This window comes from Sarcophilus harrisii, chromosome 2, assembly GCF_902635505.1.
Source record: "Sarcophilus harrisii chromosome 2, mSarHar1.11, whole genome shotgun sequence".
In the NCBI taxonomy this organism is placed as follows: domain Eukaryota; kingdom Metazoa; phylum Chordata; class Mammalia; order Dasyuromorphia; family Dasyuridae; genus Sarcophilus; species Sarcophilus harrisii.
In genome coordinates, this window is record NC_045427.1 from 642,657,089 (window position 1) to 642,683,774 (window position 26,686).

Consider the following 26,686-nt stretch of genomic DNA (forward strand, 5'->3'; position numbering starts at 1 on the left):
GATAATATGGTAGCATCAATAATTCTTCCTGGCCGTCAGGAGAGAGCACCGGCTGTCTATTAGAATACATAGTCTGCTTTCATGTAAGACAAAATCTGGGAATCTTAGGAAGGAGAGGGGAATTAAGTAGTGACTTTGAAGAACAATCATTGGAAGGTAGATAAAAAAAAAGAATGAAAAGTGTGAGATTGGAAGCGCTCATTGAGATACAATGAGGAAACTATTGAAAGGAAGCACCTAACGATGAGATTCGGATAAGTGCTGAATAAAAATGGACAGGGCCCTTTTTCACTCTGCAAACTGAAGCCATAGATTTGGGGCCTTAAGGAAGCTCCATGGTCATGTATTCCAGTCCATGCCTGAATGAGAATTTCTTTTGTAATACCTAGATCGTACATGCAAGGTTCTAGGAAGTGGGAGCCCAGTTCCTCACAAGATAACCAGCCCCACTTTTGAATAGCTCTACTTGGTAGGACATTAGCCTAAATTTGACTTTGGGTAACTTGCCTACAGTTCCTACTTCTGTTCTCTGGGGTCAAGGCTGACACCTCTTCCACTTGACTATCTTTCTGAATCTGAAGGCAGCCATGATGCCCTCCTGATGCTTGCCTTCTCCAGGCTGAACATCCCAGTTCCTCCCAGGACATGGATTTTACCCCTTTCTCTGTCACGAACACCCTCTTCTGAAACTGCCTCAATTTGTCCATGTCCTTCCCAGAAGGTGGCCCGGAACTGAGCACAGCCTTATGGATGTGGGTGGTCTGACCAGGGACAAAATACGATCTCCCCAAACTTCTACGTCAGGGGACAAAAGACTGGATATGGATCCAGGACCTCAGACACTTACTAGAGAAAATCACAGGCTCTCTCAGCCTTGAGTTTCCTCTTCTATAAAATGAGGATAAGGAAAGCCCCCACCTCACAGATCTGTTGGAGAGCCACGTGAGATAGCACCTCAGAGACCTCAAAGGTCTGTATAAAGGCTAGCTGCCATCTCACCACCATTAGCCTGTGCCCTTTGGATTTTTACCCATTCAAAGCCATGTTTCAGTCCTGGCCCACATCACAAGTTTCCATGATACCTATGAAGTCAGATCTTTTTCTTATCTTAGGATTAGTGACTCACCCAGAACTACACAGCTGGTGAGCAGCTGGGGTTGGATCTGTACTCAGTCCCACCTGACTTTAAGGCCAGAACTCTATTTGATGCTTGACTTTGTTACCTTTAAAGCCTCATCCCAAACTGTCTCTGAAAGACCAACTCATCACAGACTCAGCTCTTAGGGGACATTGATCCCTTGCCAAACCAGGGACCTTTGGAAGGAACCCACGTGCTCTCCCCCAGCTGATTCACTGTGGGTTAGTACCCAAGAAAGAAACAATAAAAAATACAGATAATGGAGTGGAGGCCCTGTTCTATTCCCCAAAGGCTCAAAAGGGCCTTATTCTGTCTGTGAACATCCCTGCCCATCACACAGCACAAAATGGGGATATTCAATGGTCCATGTAGGTAACAATCCTTCATCCCCCCCTAAATATCCTGTCATACCCACCTGTGATGGCGGCGGCAGGGTGCAGCGCCAGTGGGGGCTTCCCTCACACTAGCACACTCTTTGGGCTTTCCGACCATTTCCAGGGTTGCTAATAACCTGATTATCATTTGCCCAGTCTTTCTGAACACCGAGATGGAAGATAAATGGGATGCTTCATATAAATAAGCCATTGGATAAGATCTGACTCTGAGACTCTAAAGCTTTCAAAATGGCGCCCAGTCTCTGCTAACTCATCCCCTTTGCTTTGCTGTCTAGGATGACCAGACGCCCCTCCACATCTCAGCCCGGCTGGGAAAGGCCGACATAGTCCAGCAGCTTTTGCAGCAGGGAGCCTCCCCCAATGCCGCCACTACGTCCGGGTACACGCCCTTACACCTTTCAGCCCGAGAGGGACACGAGGACGTTGCTTCGGTTCTTTTGGACAATGGTGCATCGTTAGCTATCACAACAAAGGTATGAAGTCTTAGAAAAGTGACACTTCCTGGCTGTGTGACCCTGGCAAGTCACTTAACCCCAATTCTCTCACACAAAAAAAGAAAGAAAAAAAAGAAAAGTGATAATTTTCCCAGATTTCCACCTTTCCCACACTCAGGGCATTGGACACCTCAGAACAACCGTATGACCTGTTCCAAACTCCCCCTCCAAGTGCAGCCAGCGGAGGCCTGTTTATTTTCATCTCGTATCTCTCTCCTTTATCTTATGATTAAAACTTATTGAGCCCCTCTTTACAAAGTCACAGCTCAGTTGCACTGATGGCTATCTATCAGCTGTTTTGACAGACTCAAACAGTTTGCAAAAGGTTCGCTCAGCAGATTTCTCTGGCAAAATCTAGATGGATGAAGAGATTGGCTGATGTGGCTAGAATGCAGAAGGCTGAGGATGGGGCTCCCTGGCCAAGCTCTCTCTGCTCCTCCAATGCTGAGTCAGCTTGGAAAGCGACCCCCACGGCCCGCCAGGGCTGGGAGCAAACCATATGGCCAAGCGTAATTGGGTTTCGATTCCAGTTTTGAGGCCACAAAACGTGCCTCCTCCATGGCCCGGAGCTGCTGTTCGTTACTTCTTAGCAAACCCCCGGACGCATCCTGAGATGAGCCGGTCCCAGGTTTGCTTGGGATGTGGCAATTTTATACCTGTTTATTTATACATGTCATTGTTTTGTGATAAAACCAAGTGAGAGTCCAGTCATGGGAGCAGATAAGTGCGGGATAATGGGCTGGACGGAACCAGAACCTATTTATGCTCTTTAGGGAACAAGGACCAGATGTCAGGCAGTTTTCTGGATTCTCGTTTACCTGGGATTCCAGCATGAAAAAAAAGAGAGCAATATGTTTAGCATGGCAGTCCAGTTTGGGTCTTGCCTCACGTATAGGCCCCTTGAATTTACCATGACCTGTAATATGACAGAGTAAGGTCACTCAAGGCCTGGAGCTGCCCTATGTGTAACTTCCTGGGCATCCGGAGCAGTCCCCTTCTCAGAAGGATGCTCCACCATGGGCTGCTTAGAATTCAGTATGGTGGGGCAATAGGAGCAAGCAAATGCCCTTCCTTGTTGCTGACACATTTTATAATCCTTAGGACCATCTTGGTCCTGAAGGATTCTATGTGTCCCAAAGGCTTGACGATGCTGGCTAGGGAATTCCTAAGAAGGAAGCTTTACTAGCACCTGCTCGGCGGGTTATAATTTTTGAATTTCTGGAGGGATTTGCTCAGGGTCCCACAGCTGGTGAGTCACAAGGGGTCTTTGTTCCCGGACCCCGCTGACTCTCTACCCGCCATGTTGCTGTTGTATGAGAGTCTTAGAGCAGGTCAGAGAGAGTGATCTGTGAGATCTGAGGAAATGGCCACTGCTGACTGAGCAAAATCCGGAGGACTTCCTGTTAGAGGCATCTGAACAGGGCATTCAAGGATGAGAGAACTATTTGGGACAGAACAGAGTGAAGGAGAGTTCAAAGGAAGAAGAGCGTAGGATGTGTGGGAAATGGGTGGAACATGGGAGTGTGTTCCTACTCACTTACTATCACTTATTTGATATTGGACAGAAAAATCAGCCTAACATAACTAAGCAGGCAATGGGGAGCCACTGAGGAACGTTTAGTGGAGGAGTAAGAGAAGAGCGATGGGTTTAGCAGAGATGTCAGGGATTTTTGAAGGCGCAGAGTGGAGATATTGGAGCACAAAAGCAGGAAGGTCTATGGGGAAGTTGAGACAGGCTGGATTCATGAGACATCCATGTGAAAACACCTTGGGATCTTTGGAGACTGAGGACTGGACCTTCCAGAAGGACGTCAGGACTAGATATAAAGAGCGAGTCACTGGATGGTCTCAGGTACTGCAACAGTAGGAATTCAAGCCATGAAACACGGCCGGACAAGTTTGGATTTTTTTGCTGGAGGCCATAGTAGCCCAGTTAAGTGGCTTGAGCAGGGGAACGGCATGGTAGTCTGTGGAAGATGATGATGATGATTAGGTTCAGGGGCGTCTGGTAGCCCATTTGGTGTTTTTGTGGTGGTAAAGATACTGAAATAATTTGTCCTTATCTTCTTCAGCTCATTTTACAGATGAGGAAACTGAGAAAAACAGGGTTAAGTGACTGGCAACTCCCCACCTCATAAAACATCACTATCTTTTTTATCTCTAGATAAAATTTTCTCTTTTATCTCTAACACAAAGTTAAGTTCATTTAGTTCTCCTAGTCTGCATGAGATCATCGGATAGCTCTTATTCCAGCCGTTCATCACCAAAGATCTGCAGGAATCTGCTTTTGTTTCCCGATTCCCCCAAACAAGACGACCCAGGGGTCCTGACCTCTGACCTCTTCTGGGTCATTCTGGTTACCTATGAACGACTGAGCTTCGCTTGACCCCCAGGCCCAGGTCCCTAAGACCATCCTTGACGAGCATCCATGCTGTGGCTCGGGATACTCTTCATTCTCACGCTTTCTTTTTACAGAAAGGGTTCACCCCCCTTCATGTGGCCGCCAAGTATGGGAAGCTGGAAGTAGCCAACCTCTTACTTCAGAAAAATGCTTCTCCAGATGCTGCAGGAAAGGTAGGAGGGGAGGACCTGCCTTGCCCCCGGCCCTCGATGCTAATAAAAACCAAAGCAAATAAGCAGGTACTAACGCTCACGCCCGCCATTAGGAGTGTTACTGCCATTTAGCACGAAACCAGCCTTTAGGATCGAGAGCTCCCCGGGACAGAAGCCGTGGTTATGATTGCCCAACTCTTGTGGGAACTCATCGTTTGAAATTCCTAATTCCCCCATTTGACCTCATTGCCCAAAGCCAGGACGCAGAGGCTCCCCCCAAGACCCATCTCTAACTAACCCGGGCCATTGTTGTTTCTGCACGTGTTTCCAGAGCGGTTTAACCCCACTGCATGTAGCCGCCCACTATGATAACCAGAAAGTGGCCCTGCTTCTCCTGGACCAAGGAGCCTCACCCCACGCCGCCGCCAAGGTACACACTAAACTGGGGGGAGGGAGGGTGACTCAGTCTAACTGCCTTTCAACTCCCACTTGTTTTCCCCTCCCTCCCTGATGCGCAGGGATGGCTTTGTCCCAGTAGAAATGCAAAGTACTTCAAATCTGGGTCATCTCGCTGCCTATGCAGGTTCTGAGAAAAATGAGAGGTACTGACCCAGCTAGACATAGCCCAGTCCATAAACCTGGAAGGCCTGGGTACAAATCCTGCCACCGAGAGCACCTACTCTCGGGTAGTTCTGTGGGACTCTTCACTGGAGAGCAGGGGCCAGTTTCCATTGGAAGAGTTTGTTGGGCATCTGCATTGGGCAGGAGGTGAGAGGCAGCCAGGGAGCTGCAAGTCCCTCTGATACATCCTTAGTGTCTCTCTTGGAGAAATCCTTTTAGTCGCAAGTGCCCCCCACACTAATCCCCAGAAGTCTCTAGGGGTCACTTTGCTTTGGAAGAAGGTGTTTCCTCATCGGAAGTTCCCTAGGCCAATGAAATCCTAAGGCCAGGCCCTCAAAAACTAAGCATTTACAGCAGCCGGGGCATAAGAACTTAAATCTTAGTGCTTAAGAAGCACAGTGGAAGGCGCTTAGTCTTGCCCTCTCCTTTTGTTTTTAACTTTTTATTTATTTATTTTAAACTTTAATATGAAAAAGAAAAAAATTGCCATGTGCACAGAACAGGAGAGGATTCAAAATATGAAGCAATATATTTACATTTTAAGAAAATCTATGCATTAAATACTATACACTGTGTTCAAAACTGTCCAACTTTTCCTGTTTTCCTGTAGTTTTTGTTCTCTGCTCTGCACTTTTTATTTTATTCTCTTTCCCTCTCCCCAGAAGGCTATAATTAAGTACAAATATAATTATATTTACATATGGATATATATACATAGATATATATAATCATACACAGCAGCTTTGGAAATATAAAGATTAAAAATTAAAGCCATCCCCTGCCCTTAAGGAGCCGACAATCTGATGGGGGGACATCATGCAAGCAGCTGTTTCGACAAGAGAGAAATGGGAGAAATTGAGAACAGTCTCAGAGGGATGGGAGTAAGATTAAGAGGGATGTCAAAGGCTTCTTGCAGAAGGGAGACCAGCTGAGACCTGAAGCCAGGGAAGTAAAAGGCAGAGATGAGGAGGGAGAGTGCTCCAGACGTGGGAGACAGGCAGAGAAAATGTCTAGAGTCAGGAGATAGAGAGCATCATTTCAGGAATTGCAAGGAGAATTTCAGAGCACGTCAAGGGAAGGAAGGTGTAAGAATCCTGGGAGGAACCTGGGTTAGGAAGGGCTTTAAAAGCCAAAGAGAAGCTTTTCTATTTATTCCTAAAGAAAATAGGGAGCCACTGCAGTTTACTGAATGGTGGAGTGCCTGTTTGACAGCTGAGTGATAGACTGTAATGAAGAGAGATTTGAGGCAAGGAGATCAACAGCAGGTAATTGTACCCCAGATGCAATAGGGAGATAAGAAACTATACCAGGGGGTGTTGATGTCAGAGGGTTGGTGATCTTGGTCAAGTCCCTACAACCCCGGCTAGGATACAGGCAACTAAAATGCTAAAAATTATGTCACAGTCAACAATCTACATCAGACAAGGGAGTTTTTCCCCATTCATTTCCTCATTTTTCCTCATTCCTCCTCATGAGTCAATCCTCATTTTCCCATACCAAGGAAATTTTCCATGTAGACTCCCCAGATATTATCTCAGTGATCTGGCACAAGGGTCCCATACCTAGGGGTCATGTTTTGGCACTAATGTGGATCTTCTAACTCTTAAGCTCAGCCCCCATCCCTCCCACATCCTGCTTCCCAATTCCACCTTTCCAGTCTTGCTCCCACTCTCCTGCATTTGAAGAGTTCAAACTCGGGGCTCAGGCCGGCTCGCTGCTCAAGCACAGCCTTCTGCTCTTTTGCCACAAATCTTGGGAAAGTCCAAGCTCAGAAGCACAAAGTTATCCTCCTCCGAGTTCAAGAACTCTCCAATGGACACTTAACGTAACTTCATCTCTTTAAATGATGCTTTTCCATAAAATGTGCTTTTCCATACTTTGTAGCCATGAATAAAATATCCTTTTCTTAACATAAAAATGTTAGCATGCAAGTATTTGTTCTCCTTTTTCTTTCAATGGATTCTAATATTCCGTTGAGCTCAAGTAATCCTTCAGTACTGCATCCTTGCTCACGTCTTTTAAATAATTCATCTTTCACTCATTCATTTTTCTGCCGAGTAACGTTCTTCCCTGAAGTTTGGAAGTAAAAAAGAGCAAGGAAGTCATAATCATAATAGAAAGAAAAGACCAATCCTCCCTCCTCCACCCACCAATGAAGCATCTTCTTCGAACTTGACTGAGTTAAAGATGTTTTATAGAAGCCGAACCAAGGAAACGACATTGAAAAATTACCCTGACTGCAAATTCTGGGGATGTTCCCCTCAATTTAGGCACGTTCGATAAAGTGCTTTGAACCAGAGATTTTATGGCAGTAAAGGAACGCACATTCCTATAGTTAGCTCCTTCTCATAAAAACATCTCAGTCTCCCAGCCATTGTTGGAGAAAATGGGACACTTTTGTAACCTGGGAGTGGCCAGCCTCTTTCTTCCTGGACTTTGACCCTCCAAAAAGCCATTGGGGATCAGGCAGTGATGACCAACAAGTAATGGCGGCCTGGTCTTGGATCACTCTTTTATTGCCAGAGGAATAATGACATGAATTCCGTCTGCCTCAATCATCCTTCCGGGGGTCATAGAATTCAGAGTGATAGGAACATCCAGTCTCTGTTATTCATTTTATCATTGCAGAAGCAGAGGACTTTTTTTCTAGATTTTTATATCTTTTGCCCTTCTCCTGCTGACCAGAAGGGTCATTTATTTCTTCCTCACATTTATCTTTCCAGAATCATATTGTCATTTAAACAATCAGTTGTTACTTTACCCAAACTGTCATTAGATAGAAAGGAAATAGCTTAGGCACAGTAGGTGCTTAATAAATGCTTAATTCTTTCCTTCCTTTTCTGTTTCCACTTAGCTTAGTGACCTTACATAAGTCCCTTGATGGCCAGAGCCCTCAGTTTTCTCATATGTCTAGCATTGTTGGTGATTCATGCCCTACCCTAGCACCCAGCATGATCTTTTTTGTCAATGTTCTTTGAAAAGTAAAAAATGCAATGTGAATTATTATTATCAATGCAGGTGGTTATATTTTCCTTAATTTGACCCAGTTAGTTTAATTTGGATAGCTTTATCACTATCAATTGGATAAATGAGGATTATTTTCTAGTTGTTAGGAACTTGTTACAAAATTGTAGATTAGACATCAATTGATCAACATTTATTAAGCACCTACTATATGCCGGCCATTAAGCTAAAAACTGGAAATACAAATGGAAGCAAAAGACAGTCCCTGTCCTCGAGGAGCTTATATTTTAATGGAGGAGACAGCATGCAAACAAATATAAACAGAGCAACCTACCTGTAGGATAAGAAGGAGATAATTAACAGGAGGGAAAGCCCTAGAATTAAGAGGGGTTGCATCCAGACAAGCTAAGCTGCTTTCTGTCTTGATTTCCTTCCCTGGAATCATTAAGTCTTAGTTACACTGGAGTATTTCCATGCATTTATTTCCAATCTCCAGTTATATTGTAATTATAATAATAATTCATCTTTACAAATCACTCCTAGTTCTTCCCAACACTTCACTCAAAACAAACCAGTGCAATGGGCCATGTGAACCTTGACATGTCAGCTTTGTGCATGAATTTTATACCTGCAGCTCAGGTGATTTAGCAATGGTCACACAGCTAGAAAGGATGAGAGCCAAGATTTAAACTTTGGCTCATCTGATTTTAAGTCTAGCTGTCATTCCATCACCGTACAAACTGTTGGAGGCAGCAGGAAGGAGTGCCGATCCCACAGTCCAGAAGATCTGAGTTCAAATCTAGACCCAGGTTCTTATGAGCTAGGTGACACTGGGCAAATCACTTCACGGGCTTCATTTTCTTCAACTGTAAATAGGGATCCACCTCCCACATCTATTATGAGGATCAAAAGGGATGTTATTTGTTTTTATTTTTTTAATTATGCCTTTTTATTTTCAAAATATAAGCAAAGATAGTTTTCAACATTCACCCCTGCCAAACCCTGTGTTCCAAATTTTCTCTCCCTCCTCTCCCCCAGACAGCAAGCAATCCAGTACATGTCAAACATGTGCAATTCTTCTAAACATATTCCCACATTTATCATGCTGCACAAGAAAAATCAGATCAAAAAGGAAAAAAAATGAAAAACAAAAAGCAAGCAAACAACAACAAAAAATGTGAAAATACCATGCTGTGATCCACATTCATTTCCCACAGTTCTCTTTCTGGATGCAGATAGAAAAGAGATGATATTTGTAAAGTGCTTAGCAACAATACCTGGCATATAGTAGGCACGTAATAAATGTTTATTTTTTTATTCCTTTTGTTTACATTTCAAATCTATAATTTACAATATCACTTTCCTATTTAATAATAATAAAATTAACTCATGAATATAATTTCTTCTATTAATATTTACACTTTCTTGCTCTGGTAATTTATTGTTAGATATTTTGAATCCTCCCTGATATTTTGCTAGGTACATAACAATGTTCTCTTTTGTTTGGGTTAATTTTGTTTTGTATTCCTTTTCTGTTTTTCTTTTTTCTTATTCTCTTTTAAATAAAACAAATTATAAAATAATAATAATAAAATTAATAACTAACATTCACATAGCACTCTAAAATTTGCAAACTTTTAGGTGTATATTATCTTGCTTGATTCTTATAGCCATCCTGAGAAGCAGGTGCTTTTAGTATCCCCATTTTCAGATGAAAAGAACTAAGTTTGAAATATACATGAAGAAATATTAAGTGACTAAGTCAGGATCACACAGCTAATGAGGGTATGAGGCAGATTTTGAACACAGATCCTCCTGACATCAAGTCCCTCGCTCTCTCCACTGCCCTCCCATTTTGATGAGTCAAATGGGAACACAAATATTTACTTTCCACCTCCAAAAAAGCTCCAGAGTGATGGGAACAATTATTCTTACCCATGTGATGGCCAGCCTGAAGGATCCCTGTTAGCAAAAGCTAATGCCTGATGGGAATTCTGAGTCCCTGCCTTTACCCCTAGACATGGTCATGGTGGACAGGCTGAAGAATCTGGACTCCATTGCTTAAGCCTGCATTGCTGCCCTTAGAGGGAGTGAGCTAGCCGTTGCACCTGTGAGGTCTTCATCTGGCCACAAGCACACAAGCATCAGTGATTTCTTGGCCAGCTGAAGTCCCAAACTGAGAATAGGTCGGGGCTAAAAATAGAGCTGAAGCTCCTGTTTCTCCCTTATCAGGATAAGCCAAGAGGAGCAGGTTTCATGGGAGTTGGGAAGCCTGAGTTCCACAGAGTGGGGCGATTTATAAGCCCCCCACCCCTAAACCCATTACAGAAAAAGCATCTGTCTTGTGCAGTGGGACAGAGCCAGACATGGCCGGTCCTCCCAGGTGGACACACACGAGCGATCCCAAATACCTGATGTGGCCAAGACCAATTCATCTTGAGAGCACCCATAGCCACTGGACTCTTCCCTAGTCCGCAAGCTGACTTCTGAAATCCAGTGAATGTATCATGATTTCAGGGATCTAGACTCAACCCTGTTCTCAGTCATTACAGGGGTCCTCAAACTTTTTAAATAGGGGGCCAATTCACTGTCCCTCAGACTGTTGGAAGGCCAGACTATAGTAAAAACAAAACCTTTGTTTTGTGGGCCTTTAAATAAAGAAACTTCATAGCCCTGGGTGAGGGGGATAATCGTCCTCAGCTGCCGCATCTGGCCCGTAGCTGTAGTTTGAAGACCCCTGACTTAGAATCTTCCATTTTTCTTATGTGATTCTGGACAAGTGATCCAGGGAAACCTCTAAGAGAGCAGAGAAGATATCACTCTTTTCAATTTATCGAATTTCCTCACCTAGAATGCCCACCTAGGCCCTATTCCTTTTCCTTTATTTCTCCTCCTCCATCCTCCCTTGCAAACCTTGATTTAGAACCAAGCCTAAAAATTTGAACAGGCCCCTTGGGGATTTCCTTCCTTTGTCAGCTTATATTTCTTGGGTGAATTATTTATTTATTGGGTATCTCTTATACATCAGTTGGGGGAAAGTGGGAGCACAGGATTTGGACCCTTCAGTTGACTCCTATAAAGCTCTTCTCTATGATTCCGTTTCCAAAGAGGGATGACCGACAGGGGGTAGAATAAACTTGGAGTCCCTATTTAAGAACTAGATGAAACCATTGTGGTGAGGGAAGCCTTGGGACTGTCGTGCAAAAAGCCAACCAGCCGCGGGGCTGGCTCCACGTTGTTGCTTCCCGGCAAGTGCATAATGAGATGTTTTTTGTTGACAGAACGGTTACACGCCGCTGCACATCGCGGCCAAAAAGAATCAGATGGACATAGCCACCAGCCTGCTCGAGTATGGCGCGGACGCCAACGCCGTGACCAGGCAAGGGATAGCCTCCGTGCACCTGGCTGCCCAGGAGGGTCTCGTGGACATGGTGTCCCTGCTCCTCTCCAGAAATGCCAACGTGAATCTCAGCAATAAGGTAAATTTCGTCGGCTTCTCTCGGAACAATACGGCTGTCCCAAAACTTGTTGAGTTTGGGTTAGCTGGGTCTGAATTGCTAAAATCTCACCCGTGGATTGTTTTAAAAGAAATAGACTATTAGGACTTTCCAGAAGCTCCTTCGGTATCCAGTGTTACTGGAGATACAAGATCTGCATTCAGATTTTGATTCTGCTGCTTGCTTACCCATGAGCCCTTGGGGGCATCCATCATCTCATTTGGGCCTCTGTTTTCCCAATTGCAACATGACTTGAAAGGTCACTTTTAACTCTAAACCTTTGCGGCACATTCCTAAGATTAGTCCCTCCAGTGAGGGAGGAAGAATTTCGTTTCTTAAGCCACCCTTAGGTCCCCTAGTCTTCCACAGGGATGGCGGCCACAAAGTCTGAAAGAGGAGCGAACCTTGGGGGAATGTGGACTGTTGAGTTTTGTTTTGCTTTTAATTGAAAGAAAGTCTTTAATTAGCACATAAATCATTTCTGCGTAAAGTGACTTTCCTGGACTACTAGAGCTTGTTCAACATGTTTTCTTCACTTAATTAGGGCAAAATTCTATGTTCTGAAAGTTGGGAGAGACCCCAAGAATCTAGATTTATTCCAGTGGTTTCAAATTCAAATCAAAACAGAGGCCACAAATCTGCACACAAGAATCTCTGTGAGCCACAGATTGACTTAGTTCTGAAATATAATGCTATCAGTGTCTTATTGAATTATTTTTTTTGTTAACTCATTTTAATATGATTTGTGCTGTATTTGAGAGTGTTGTACACTCCTCATCTAGTCGAGTCCTGGCTGAACAAGGATCTGTTATGTATCCTCTGTGACAAGTGGACATTTAACCTTGGCTGAAGGATGCCCAGTCTTGCATGGTTAAGAGAGTCCCAGAAGGACCATTTTGAATCCATCAATCAACATTTATTGAGCACCTTCTATGTGCTAGGTGCTGTGCTAAGCACTGGACACTGTAACTTAGCTAATTTAGCTCACACACACACACACACACACACACACACACACACACACATAACTATTAGCTTGTAAATGCTGGGAAAACAAGTTCCCCACCAAACCTCCTCCCTCAATCTCCATCTTCCTAAAATACAACCTCCCCCCAAAAAAATCTTGCCCTAAAGGTTATTCAGTGGAAATAACAAAGGGACATTTTTCTAAATTTAGGATTTTAAATAGATCTGGAAAGAATTTCCACACACACCCCCTCCCCAACCTAAATTTCTTAGGCATTTATTTTTATCTGTTTGCTCATTTACTACAATTAAGCAAACAATTCATCAAAAGATACAGAAAGGACTCCAGGACAAACTGTATCAGCTTGGGTCTAATATTATTTAAAACCTGGTTATTAAAGATCTGATGTTATTAAGAATCTGATTATTAAAGCTTTAATATTATTAAGGATTTGGTTACTAAAGATCTGATATTATTAAATTTCTGGTTATTAAAGATCTGATATTATTAAGGATCTGGTTATTAAAGATCTGCTATTGTTAAAGATCTGATATTATTAAAGATCTTATTATTAAAGATCTGATATTAGTAAGGATCTGATTACTGAAGATCTGATATTATTAAAGATCTAGTTACTAAAGATCTGATATTATTAAAGATCTGATATTAGTAAGGATCTGGTTACTAAAAATCTGATATTATTAAAGATCTGGTTATTAAAGATCTGATTATTATTAAGGATCTGGTTGTTAAAGATCTGATATTGTTAAGGATCTTGTTACTAAAGATCTGATATTTTAAAGGATTTATTTATTAAGGATCTGGTTACTAAAGATCTGATATCATTAAGGATCTGGTTATTAAAGAACTGATATTTCTAGGATCTGGTTACTAAAGATCTGATATTGTTAAGGATCTGGTTAAGATGCTTTGAATTCTTGCCTCACCTGCCCTAATATATGTGACTTAATTTTTCCATAATAATAATGGCTAGACTTTAGATGATGGTCACTCTCAAGGTATCCTTGAGAGGTATCCCTCGTCTTCTCACCAAAAACAGGGACCTTGTACAAGGCTCAGATCTTTCAGCACACCAGAAGGGAATTTCATCCCGATACCTCTTTTTACAATGAGCAAACTAAGACCTGGAGAGTCCATAGTTGCACACAAAGTAAATGTCAGAGGCAGGATTTGAACTCAGCTCCTCCAGCTCCAGAGCAAGTGCTATTTCCACCATGCTACACTACCTCCATTTCTCTTCTCCACAAGGTTTTGAGCTTCTGGTGAGCAGGGATCATTTCTTTGTACTTGGATCCCCAGGGTCCGGCATGTAGCTCAGGCAATTAGGTAGCACAGTGACAGAGTGGGGACCTGAAGTCAGGAGTATTTGAGGAAACCTTGAGTAAGCTATTTCATTTCTTTCTGCCTCTGTTTCCTCAACTGTCAAATAGAAATAAATAAAATAAATAGCACCTGCCGCCTAGGTGAGGATCAAGTGAGATTATTTGTAAAGTGCTTGGTCCATTGCCAGGCAAAAAGCTGATATTTAATAAACATTTGGTTTTTTTGTTTCCCACACACACAAACACATCTTCCCCGACTAGAATATGAGCTTCTTAGCAGTAAAGATTGTTTCTTTGTACTTGTACCCCCTAACACAGTGCCTGGAACAGAGTAGAAGCTTAATAAAAAATCAGTTGATTGATTTATACATGAGTCTGCCGGTTCCCTGCCAACTTGCCCTTATTTCTTCTCCCAGTCTGCCAGGGGCCTGTTTCTGTGGTGGATCCACTAGACCTACCCCCGCCCCCATTGTTGGGTGACTCCCCTTATTGTCTACCCAGACTTCAGTGCCACAGAATGAATAGGAGCCAAGGGATACTTTCTCCAGACTCCAGGGAAAGCTCGCATTAAGACTTATCCTAAACTCCCACTTGAACTACCAAAAAAAGTGTGTCTCCAGCTTAGGGCAGCGGCTCACAGCCCTTTGACCGATTTTGTGGCTAAAAATACAATTTTCTCCTCAGGGAAATATACCTTGGAAAGTTACCCTATAATTATCCTCTAATTGTGTCAGTGTTTGGGTGATCTTTACCAAACCTTTTTTTCCTCAGGTCTGTAAGTAATGTGCATGAGTCCTCCACCCTCAAATGGGAGGGACTTTGGGTGGGAATAACCCACTAAGAATGTTCTATGTCCCCACTCCTGCCCAGTGCAGGACTTCAACCAAAGGGAGGCTATGGAATGTCAATCCAGACCCCGATTTCCCACCCCAAAAATAAATAAATAATACACATAAATGTTACTGTGGTTGTTACTCTGTATTGTTAACAGAGTAACAAGATCCCAGGAGTTTCTCATTTTTTTCAGCCTAAGTATCCCCTGCACACAGTAGATGCTTAATAAATGTTGATTGATGGATCACCTGATACACATCACAAACCCTCCAGATTTTACTGAAGGGTCCCACAGAATTGCTGCATCCGAAAGCAATCTCTGCCCTATAGACAAGCCTCTTCAAACATGGTGATAGAGGCCACTTGGATCCATGTCCTAGGACTAATTTGTGCCCTGCTAGCTTTATTTTAAGAAGTCAGGATCATCTCTGTGCAACGGGGCACCGGACAAGCATTTTAATGCAAAGAAAAGGATTTAAGGGATTATTGGGGGAAAATGAAATTTTGGTGATGTATAAAGTTTAAGTCCCTTGAGGACAGGAATGTTCTTGAACATATCCTGCTACTTAATCAATGCTTGCGGAATGATGGTTTATAAGTCACATTTCCTGCTTTGTGTTCTTATTATTGAATCGATGTCTTACTATCTTATCAACTCCATGTATTTTTCACATACTAAGAGTGATTGGTTTTGTGCACTTTCCAGAGCGGCCTGACACCACTGCATCTGGCTGCACAAGAGGACAGAGTGAATGTGGCTGAGGTCCTTGTGAATCAAGGGGCAGCCATTGATGCCCCAACCAAGGTATGATTCCCTGGCTCCTGCAGCCCTGTGGCGAGCATCATTTACCGTGGAGCATATAAAACACCTGTGGAGCACATCCCATAATGCTCTTTGTGTGGGCACATCCCATGCTCTCCTTATTAAGTTTTTGAGCCATCCGCTGCTTCTTCTCCAAGGAAAATGAGGCAATATAATCCTATCATTTGACTTTTTAATTAAATAATTGTTATAACAAATAATAGCAATCTCAACAAAAAGGCCAGAAATCAAATAAGGAATAAGTCACAAAGGAAGCCATAAGACACAAGCTCATATGAAAAAAATGTGTATATAAATAATATTATATTATTAACAAGAATATACATCACTACAGAGTATATATTAAAGTATAAAATATATGATAATTCACACATAAATAATATTTATTTGAAATTTTATATGAGATAAAATTCCCATTTTATATGACATATTTCTATAAAATTCAACAAAATGATCATTACACCATTATAGTCTAGGCCCCCCCTTTTAATCTCTTTCTTCTCTATTCTTATACTCTATTCTTATACAATATAGATTTCAGTGTTTATTTTACATAGTCCTAGGGGGTACATATGTTGTTTTTCTCATTCTGCTTTGTTTTCCCTCCATCCTTTTATAGAAATGATTTCCTAGTGATTTCACTATAATCTTTTTATTTGTCATGTTTTATAGAGCGATAGTATCCCATCATGTCAAAAGGCTGCATCTTTTTCAGTCATTTGTTAGTTATGGGACACCAAGAATGATTGCAACTTATCAATATTATAAGTAATAAAATAAATAGAATAGATAATAGAATAGGATAATAAATAGAATCAATAGCAGAATTGGATGGTGGAAAGAAATTTGAGGAGCCATCAAGGGCAATTCACAAATGAACAAGAATCCCCGTGATAACATTTTTGTATACAGAAATGCCTTTTTTAAAAATAATAATAATAATATCCTTGGGGTAGATCCTTTGTGGTGGGATCATTGGGATAAAGGATCTGTTCGGTTTTGTAGCTCTTATGGCATGTCACCAATATGAAACTTTCTGCTGAAATACTCTTTTCTTTTCATGCTGTGGTTGAAAATCCCTAACAAGGTAATAATATTAGAGGGGGGCAGCTAGATGGCAGAGAGGATAGAGTACCAGCCCAGTTTCAGACACTTATCTGTGTCTTTGGGCAAGTCATTCATCCTGTTTGCCTCAGTTTCTTCATCTGTAAAATAAGCTGGAAAAGAAAATGGCAAATGACTCTAGTATCTTTGCCAAGAAAACCCTAAATGGGGTCATGAGGATCAGACATGACAACAATGAATGAACAACAAAAATATAGCACCTACTATGTGACAAGCACTAAGTGCTTTGCAGTTTTTGGCTTATTTGATCCTCACAACAGTGCTAGGAGGTTGTTACTGTTATTATTTCCATTTTATAGAAGAGAAGATATAGACATATCTTGTTCCCATAGGTTCATCACTAAAGGATAAAAGCCTTTTTTAAGTTCATTTAAAAATCTACAAATGAAAAATGTACTTCTGTTTTTATAAATACAGATAATAGGACTTCTCAAAAAGGCTTAACAACTTTATTACTTTTTTGTAATCTCTCAGTGTTTGTGATGCTGATGTAGAAATAATGGATAGTTCATTGGGCATGAAGTCAAGAAGACCTGGCTTCAAATCCCACCTTAAACACTAGCGGTGTAACCCAAAATAAGTCCCTTTAATTTTCCTGAGGCTTGATTTCCCTATCTGTAAAATGTATAAGAAGATAAAACCTTTAACATTTGCCTCACAAGGATGTGGTGAGGATTAAGTGAAATGTAAATAGAGCACTTTCCAACCCTTCAGCCACTAGAGAAATAACAGTTAGCATTATATATGTAATCATGTTAAATATATATTATATATACATTATATATTATATATACATATGTGAATATATAATATTCAGATTTCTTTCCCAAGTCTCACAGAAGGTCTTCCTCAGTGACCTCTGATGAGGTCATTTCTAATGACCAAAACTGTCACTTCCCTAAAACAAACCATTAAAGGGACTCCAGATCCACGGCCAGGAATTCAAACTTCGGGACAGAGGGGTGCCAGAATCCCCCAATTCCTCTGGGCCTTCTCAAAGATCTGATGATGCTCCAGAAAGCTGTCCTTGTTTAGAAAACCTTCCCTGCCTGAATTTGTATCTGAATAGGAAAGAGTTCTTAACCTTTTCCTTTTTTGAGAATGTGGTATAATTTCTGTCAATACTTGTTTTCTGACAAATTTATCCTATAATATATCTTTTTAATAATAAGAAAAAGAATAGCTAACATTTCTATAGCACTTACTATGTGCCAAACATTCTACTAGGTGCTTAACAAATATTATCACATTTGACCCACACAACAACTTGGGAGGTGAGTGCTATTATTATTCCCATTTTACAGATAAAGAAACTTTGGCAGATAGGGTTTGAATGACTTGCCCAGAATCATATGGCCAGTAAGTGTCTGATCTGGGATTTGAATTCAGGTCTTCCTAAGTCCAGACTTTGTACAGCAGTGTTTTTCCTAGTTAGGGCCAAATAAGGCCCATTTAGTCCAAAACATCTTTTTAGAATGTACCTTCTCAGAAGAACAAGCCACTGTTTTTCTGTGATTTAATACTATCCATAACAAGAGTTTCATAGCCCATTAATAAATATAATTCTGAGTAAAGCGAACTTCAAGCATATTTGCTGCCAATATTGTGACTTGAGAGACAGATGAGGGTAGACCAGCAGTCCCAGAGGCAGTCAACATGGTTTTGGATTTTGTCTCTGTTTTTTAATGCCCCGTTAATCTAACACTGAAAGGTACAGAGCGGTTTCCTGAGGTGCATCCTGGGAGTGCACTGAGGGAAGGAATTTTAGCACTGGGAGTACCCTGAACTGACCAGACAAAAGAAAAGTGTTCAAGCCCAAGTGTGATGCTGACTTTGTGAAATCCCAGTTTAGTGTTGCCAGTGTTTTTGTGCACAGACTCTCTGATAGCATATGGTGAACAGACCCAGAGCTATCGCCAGAATCTGGGGCAAATTGGGAAAATCTTTGTCATACAGGAGGCAGTGGGAGACGGGAGAAAAATCAGCACAAATCACTCCTAGAGAAAAGGGCACTTGAGATAACATGGCAGAATCCCATCTTGAAGAGGCAGAAGGACTTCAGTGGCCACCTAGTCTGACCCATCTCCCGGAGGGATCCCCAGCACAGCGTAGCCGACCGTGGTCATTCGATCTCTGCTGGAAACCCTCCAGATGCTGCCCATTTCGTTCTTGGACATCCCTGATTGTGAGGAAACTGGCCCAGTTTTTTCCTCTCATCCAGACTAAATTAGTGCTCATGGTTCTTCCCTCTTTCCCTCAAGAAAAACAAAACTAATTTTGACTTCACATAGAATCACAGAAATCCAGAGTTTAAATTGAGCTCAGAACTCTTTTTGTCCAAACTATGCCCCCAAAGCCTCCCCATACCAACACACCCAATGAAAGATATCCGGTCTCTGCTTGCGGACCTCCAGAGAAATCCCAGACCTACTTTGGAACAGCCCTAATTGTCTTTAAATATTGAACTTTATTTAAATAACTTAAAACTTAAGATAAACTTTCTAAATTTTTTCTGTCAGCCCTAAATTTATCTCTTTTTCCAACCTTCTCCCTTTGCTACTGGTTTTACCCACTAGGGCCAAGAGAAATAAATCAAATCCCTTTTCCACATACAATCACAGGATTTGGGAATTGGAAAGGATCTTCATTTAAATCCATCTTTATCCAAAAGGAAGCCCTTTCTGTGATACCCAACAGGTAGTCATCCATCTTCTGCTGAAAAACCTTCAAGGAAGAGGAGGAGTTTCTTTCTTTTTTCTTTCTTTTTTTTTTCTCCCTGAGGCAATTGGGTCAAATGTCTGAGACCAAATTTGAACTCAGGTCCTCCTGACTTCAGGGCTGGTGCTCTACCCATTGCCCCACCCAGCTGCCCCCAAGAAGAAGTTTCTTTTGGGAAACATAGTACAGCCATTTACATCTCTTTGCTGACAATTGTCCTGTCTTTCTCTCCTCTTCCCCAATAATGTTCTTAATCTCGCACCCCTGGGATCTACCACTTGGCCCGGGAAATTGTTATATCACTTTTCTCTCTTTCGAGCCACATTTGGGCATCCAAGGCTAAGTTATGAGCCAAGACAATAACATTTTGGGGACACAAAAACACATTTGTCTGTGGTTGAGTCCCCTTATGTCATTATTTCTCCTTTTGTGTCTTCCCAGCTAATGTAAGAGAGAGCATTGTCCCCTAGAGAGCCAAGCCAATTCAACAGCCTTTTACTAAGTTCTTAGTGTGTGCTAAGTGCTCAAGGAGATAGAAAGGGAGATAGCTCCTAGCCCCTGCCCCCATGGAGCTCGTGTTGGAACATATGAGCACTGTACTGGGAGTCTCCCAGCCTTCCCAGCCCCTCTTAAGTCCAGGCCTTTCCCTCTCTTAATTACCTCCTGTTTACCCTGCAGATGGCTTGCTTTGTATATATTTGTTTGTCTGTTTTTCTCCCATTAGACTGTAAGCTCCTGGAAGTCAGGGACTTTTTATTTTTTATTTTTTTCTTCAGTAATATTTCATTTTTCCAAATACGTGTCATTTTTATCAGATTTTATCAGATTTTTCATTTCAGAGTTTTCTCTCTCCCTCCCTTATATCTCCCCTCCCTAAGACAGCAAGCAATCTGAATGATGGGACTTTTGCCTCTTTTTACATCCCCAACCCTTAGCAGGTACTTAATAAATATTGATTGATTGTTTTGTGACTCGGGGTAAGTCGTTTTAATACTCTGTGCCACAGTTTCCTCATCTGTCAAATGAGGGGTTTGAACTTAATGGAATCCCTCCCAGCCCTAAATCAATGACGTTGTGATCCTTGTCTCTATAGCTTCTCCCCTCGTCTTACTTCTGTATTAAGCATATGTAGTAGGGGCTCATTACATGTGCGCTAACCCATGGTGAATCAGCCTCAAGAGGTGCTCCTGTAGACTTTGCCTCCCAGGTTATGGATGGAATATTTGCCTTTAAAGAGCGTCTGCCTCTGAACCAATGTCTTACTCTCGGTTTCCTTTTTGGGGAAAGTTACTGTCACATAAAGTGAGATGAGTCTGTAATTATCCCTTAATTATAATATTTAGACACAGAGGAAAAGGGGAGGGGTGAGAAGTTTTCCCTATGGCTTTGCTGGGACATTTAACTTTCTAAATAAAGAGGTCGAAACCAATTCTGACTGAAGTAGCTCAGCAAAGGAAGAAAGCTGGGATGGGCAGCGGTGAGACTTGCCACTTGGCTATTGTGGGAAATTCCCAATGGAGAAACTCCTTTGTATTTTGGCAGCTATTCTGTTATTCTTACGTTTAGAGTTTTCATTTTTGCTCTAATTCAGTCATTTTAGTCATACCCAGTTTTTTGTGACCCTGTTTGGGGTTTTCTTGGCAAAGATATTGGAATGGTTTGCCATATTCTCTTTTAGCTCATTTTACAGATGAGGAAACTGAGGTAAACAGGGTAAGGTGACCTATCCAAGGTCATATAACTTATAATTTGGCTTTGTGGGAAATTCTCAATGTAGAAACTCCTTTGCATTTTGACAACTATTGCTCTAATTCAATTGTTTCAGTCATCCCCAGTTTTTTGTGACCCTATTTGGAGTTTTCTTGGCAAAGATAATGGAATGGTTTGCCATTTTCTTCTTCAGCTCATTTTATAGGAAACTGAGACAAACAGGGTTAGGTGACCCGCCCAAGGTCATACAATCAATAAGTGTCTGAGGCTGGGTTTGAACTCACGTCTTCCTTACTCCAAGCTCTGTACTCTACTTACTAAGCCCCCTGGAACATTGGGAGAATAAGTAGGTCACCCAAAATCAAAGATCTAGTATGTCTCAGAGGTCACACTTGAACCCAAGGCTCCTTGATTCTGAGCCCAGCCCTTTATCCATGATACCACGTGGCCTCTCATAAAAATAATATTGGGAGCAGTATCACTCATAGTAACACACATTGCTATGATGCTTTGGGTCACACAGCGCCTTCCCCATCATAATCCTTCAGCTCAGAATTACAACTACCATCTCCATTTTATAGATTAGCAAACCAGGCAAAGAGACTTTGTCCCAGTAACCGGCGAAGGTGGAATTTAAACGAGACCTCTCCCGATTCCAACTCGATTCACGGCTTTGTCCGACCCATGGCCCTACTGTGAGCTCACAAAAATAACTTGGTCATTCTCTTTGGGGAGGAGGTGATGAGAGGATGCTGTAGGGATATGACTGCCATTCAAAAGATGTCATTGGTCCGCTGTGCTCCAGGTTCCCGCTTTACTCTTGGCCCTTTACTGGACCCATGTAACCCTATAATGGGCTGTTCAAGGAAAATTATAGAGCTGGAACTGAAAGAAATCAGAGGCCATCTAATCTAACCCTTGTCAGACAAGTCCAACACTTGAGAAATAAGGAAACTGAGTCCCAGATAACTTGAGTGACTTGCCCCCCAAGAATAAATAGATAATAAGAATTAAAAGTAGAATCTGAATCCAATTTCTCTGACTTGAGAGTCAGCACCTTTCCTTTCCTTTCCATGATATTGCTCTGCCCTTAGAAGGGAAGGAACCATCCAATCTAACTGGAAGACTTAATAAGTTGAACAAAGTTACACAGGCACTGAGGTGGGATTTGAACCCAGATCCTGTTTTATAAGAACAAAATGGAAGCTGATTCTTTTCTTAAAAAAAATAAAATAAAATAAAAAAGCCTTTTTTCATGTATGAAGGTCCCTTTTTAATATCCAAAAATGTTCCCAAATTCCCATAAACAGTGATTATTTTATTGGGATTAGTCAAGATCACACATAATGCGCTCTTAAATGGATTGGAGTTTTGTTGACCATTAGGGCACTTCCCCCTTTTGAAAACATGTAATGTGGCTTTTGTGAGATGTAATACATAGGGGCTCCCCGATGGATGTGGGCTTGTTATGGAGGTCAAGATCTTGAGACCCTCCTGTGTCCTGGATCATGCTCATGCACGTGTGTGTTCATGTCTGGCTATGTCCATATACTCAAGAGAATGGAAGGAACCATGGATTCTTAAATTTGTGTTTAGAAATTATCTATGTTTGGAATATGTTTTTATCTTGTCAAAGGTTCAGAACATATATTACATGAAAATTATTCCCAAGACCATTTTGCCTCTTCCATTGCATCTTACATATTCCATTTCAATGATATAGAATATGCTATAATAGAAAATGTGCCTGGAAAATTCGTTTCCAACATTTGAATTAGAAAAGGAGATTTCAGCCATCTTGAAGACCTTCTTAATCCTTTAGCTTTTCCCCAAAGAGAAGATAGTTTGGGCAAAATTCCCAAGAGATTATTGACTACCGATGGCCCAGATTCTGGCTTTGCAGCCCTTGTTTCCTCCAGGGGTCTTTGATGAGCGCTGCTCGATGATATTTTCAGTGCACAAGTGTATGGGACTAGGGCAGTGATCGTCCCATGGGATTCCCAATGGTCCCACAGCCTCTGCGGAATTGTGCTCCGTTCTTGGGGCCATGTTTGAGAGAGGAAATTAATCATCTGGAGCTCCCAGAGGAGGAGAACTAAGGCAGTGAAGCACCTTGTGCCTTAGTGGAAGAACTGAGAATGTTTGGCTCAAGGAGCCTTCTTAGCTCTCTTATGAAAGAGAATAGACTCATTGTTCTTGGCCCTGGAGAGCAGAATGAAATGGAGGATTGGCAAAGAGAAAGATTTAGGCTTGAGATGAAGGGAAACTCTAACAATTAGTGCCATTCGTTATAGAAAAGGCCATCTCAGCACTTAATAAATGTTTATTGATGGATTGATCGCTTACAAGGTTGCCTTCATGGGTGTCCTTCAGGCAAACCTTTGCCAGCTACATTGCAGAGGGTATGAGGTACAGGCTAATCTGAATGGCCTCAGAGGGGAGGGCCCTCTGACCTCTGGGAGCCTGTGATTCTGTCTGTCTGATGTCTCATGGGAGTGATCTTGGCTCGTTCAATGTCCTTTTCCAAATCACCTTTAAACCACCTCAACATTATACTCCTGAAGAGTCAGCTCCTTCATAGCGGGTTTCCAGATATTTTGTATTTTGTTCTTTTGAATTCATATCCCCAGTGATTAATGTTTTTCTTGACACATAGTAGGTGCTTAATAAATACTTCTTACTTTATTTGTTCATTCATTCATTCATTCATCCATTCATCATTAATTCACTCTTTCATGTGAGTAGGAAGAGGGCCTGCCTTCTATATGTTATCACCATCATGGGATTGGCCACCAGACTGATTTCTTTTTCAACCATAGCAACTCACGAACTCTTGGATGCTAATGAGTATTAGTGTAGACCCTCCCTCTATCTATGCAGATCAATGAGCATTTATTAAACACAATGAACATTTACTCAATATTGCATTTATTAAACACAAACTGTCATAGGTATGAGGGACACAAGTACAAGAGGGAAGCCATCACTGTTCTCAAGGAACTTAGAGTTTAGGATGGAGAGAGTATCTACACTGCCAAATTCTCCTATTGGAGTCTATGAGTAGGATGTGGCTAGTCTCTAGCTAGCAGAAGTCCCTCGATGATGTTTCCTTAACATGAGCTGGGATGGACCAGGACATCGGACAGTGGGGGATCCTTGGCCATTTGCTCCCCTTTATACCTCCAAATGTCCACGCCCACTGACCCACGCCCTCTGTCCCATCCCCACAAATGTCTCTTAGTTACTACTAAGCATGTGGGACTTTCTTAGTATCCCCTCCAGGGCAGGTTGCCTGCAGCTTCCTTAGCTGTTTTGGCTGCCAAATTCAGGCCCCTGTGGCCGGCCTGGTTAGGAGTCCCAAACTCAGCTGGGCCCCTCTGGAAACCAGGTTCCAAACTGTCATTGGATCTGCATTCAGAGCTTCGTGGGCTAACTTGGTCGAGTCTGCGCTCTGCTCCTTTGGCCTCCAAAGCCCAGGAGGAAGTTCATGAGAAGCCTGCTTTAGTGAGGGGTCTCATACATTTCAAAACTACTCAAGATTAAATGACAAAAACAGCCTGTGTGAATCTGCCTGAGAACAGATCAAACCAAATCCCCTTCAAATGTTCATTTCCCCTGGAAAGTTCCTTCTGGGAAACTCTTTGCAGACTGGACTCAGAGAGCCATTAATTCCAGCTTCTTGCTTTCCCTCTGAACAAATCTGCTCTATTCCTGGGGGTCAAATCCCTAGATTTTCATTGTCAAATGCATGTATCCCTTTTCCCTATCACGTTGTCTGCAAAAAAAAAGGCAAAAGTGAAGGTGGGTTCGCACTTCTGTGACTGTTGCCTGGTGCACTGAGTGAGTTCTCAGTCTCTGAACCTGGGGGAGCAGATCAGAATTAGACAATGATCAATGTCCTGGGGAGGAGGGAATAAATGATGTTACAGCATTGGGAGTCTCAGGGGTAGAGTCTCAGATATCAGAGTTCCGGAGACAGAGAAGACCTGAGAAAGCATCTCATCTCACCCTCTCAGTTTACAGATTAGGAAACTGAGGCAAAGGGAAAGGAAGCTCACACAGATAGTAAACTGCAGAACCAGGATAGAAAGCAAAGTCCTTAGTCCAATTACTCGGAGACCACCAGAGTCCCCTAGAGTTTGCCCCCTCCACACACTTAACTACATCCTTCCAAGCAGGAAAGTTCCAGCTCAAATTCTCTTGTCCACAAGGTCTAGAGGCAGGATTCAAACTCAGCCTCAGGCACTTCCTGTGTGATCTTGGACATATCAGTAAACTCCCTGAGTCTCGGCATCCTTATTTGTAAAGGAGAGCAGCAAGATGGGGCAGTGGGCAGAGAGCCAGGCCAGGAGTCAGGAGGATATGAGTTCAAATCTAGCCTCAGACACTTCCTAGCTGGGTGATCCTGGGCAAGCCACTTCACCCTGTTAGCCTCAGTTTTCTCATCTGTAAAAACGAGTGAAGAAGGAACAACAAACTACTCTGGTATCTCTGCCAAGAAAACACCAAATGGGGTCACAAAAAGTCGGGCACGACTGAAACAACTGGACAATAACCGTAGCAAAAATAGGAGATTGGAGGAGATGGTCTCTGAGGTCCCTTTCATCTCTGTTTATGATTCAATGACCCACCTTGTGAATGAATCAGTGAATGAATGAATGAGCTGAGAAATCAGGGTAAGATCTCAGCTCTGTCACTGACCAGGTGGCTTTCTTGGCTCAATTCCCTCATCAATAAGAGTAAGATCATGTCATGTGCCCCTCATTCTTCCCCACGCCATTGTCCAGAGAGTGGTTGCAGGGGCTTCCCAGGAGGGATGTCATGCTGGACGGTGTCAGGTCTTCCCCCATTGGACCCAAACCCAAAATGAGTTCCCACAAGGCCATTTTTTAAAAGCCTGAGAAAGGAGCTTTCTGCTGCTTCCAACGGTGTATTCCCTTTGTTGCTCTGCAGCCACTGATTGCTGTGTGTGTGTGTTTTACCGTCACAGATGGGCTACACGCCGCTGCACGTGGGCTGCCACTATGGGAACATCAAGATCGTTAACTTCCTGATACAGCACTTTGCGAAGGTGAACGCCAAAACGAAGGTGAGGCTCATCCCCTGGCTCCACGCAAGTGACCTGATGGCAGGACAGGCAGTAACGTGTTCCTTCTTTTATCCCTTCTGCAGAATGGGTACACACCCCTCCACCAGGCAGCCCAGCAGGGTCACACTCACATCATCAACATCTTACTACAGAACAATGCTTCCCCCAACGAGCTCACTGTGGTGAGTGAAGTGAGAAGGGACCTGGGGTTGGGGAAGGGGGCAGGAGATGCTCAGGCATCAGTCTCATTTGTGTGTGTATGTGGGGGGGGGAGTATATATAGAAGAAGAGAAGAGAGGAGAGAGAAAGATGGAGATGGAGAAATAGAGATAGAAAGAGGGAGGGAAAAGGGGAAGGAGAGGGAGAGGAAGAAGGAAGGAGAGAAAGAAGGGAAGAGAGGGAGTGAGAGAAACAG

At 42.4% G+C, this 26,686-nt stretch overlaps 1 protein-coding gene across 34 annotated transcripts in view; it reads left to right on the forward strand.

Annotated features, from left to right (window-relative positions):
- The window catches only part of ANK3 (ankyrin 3), a 592,702-nt gene that overhangs the window by 434,246 nt on the left and 131,770 nt on the right, over positions 1–26,686 (forward strand). For all 34 annotated transcript variants that reach the window (XM_031956914.1, XM_031956919.1, XM_031956910.1 and 31 more), the window contains 7 exons: positions 1,809–2,006; positions 4,503–4,601; positions 4,912–5,010; positions 11,447–11,644; positions 15,513–15,611; positions 26,173–26,271; positions 26,355–26,453. In XM_031956914.1, the coding sequence (XP_031812774.1) occupies positions 1,809–2,006; positions 4,503–4,601; positions 4,912–5,010; positions 11,447–11,644; positions 15,513–15,611; positions 26,173–26,271; positions 26,355–26,453 (891 nt within the window). The remainder of the gene's footprint in view (positions 1–1,808; positions 2,007–4,502; positions 4,602–4,911; positions 5,011–11,446; positions 11,645–15,512; positions 15,612–26,172; positions 26,272–26,354; positions 26,454–26,686) is intronic.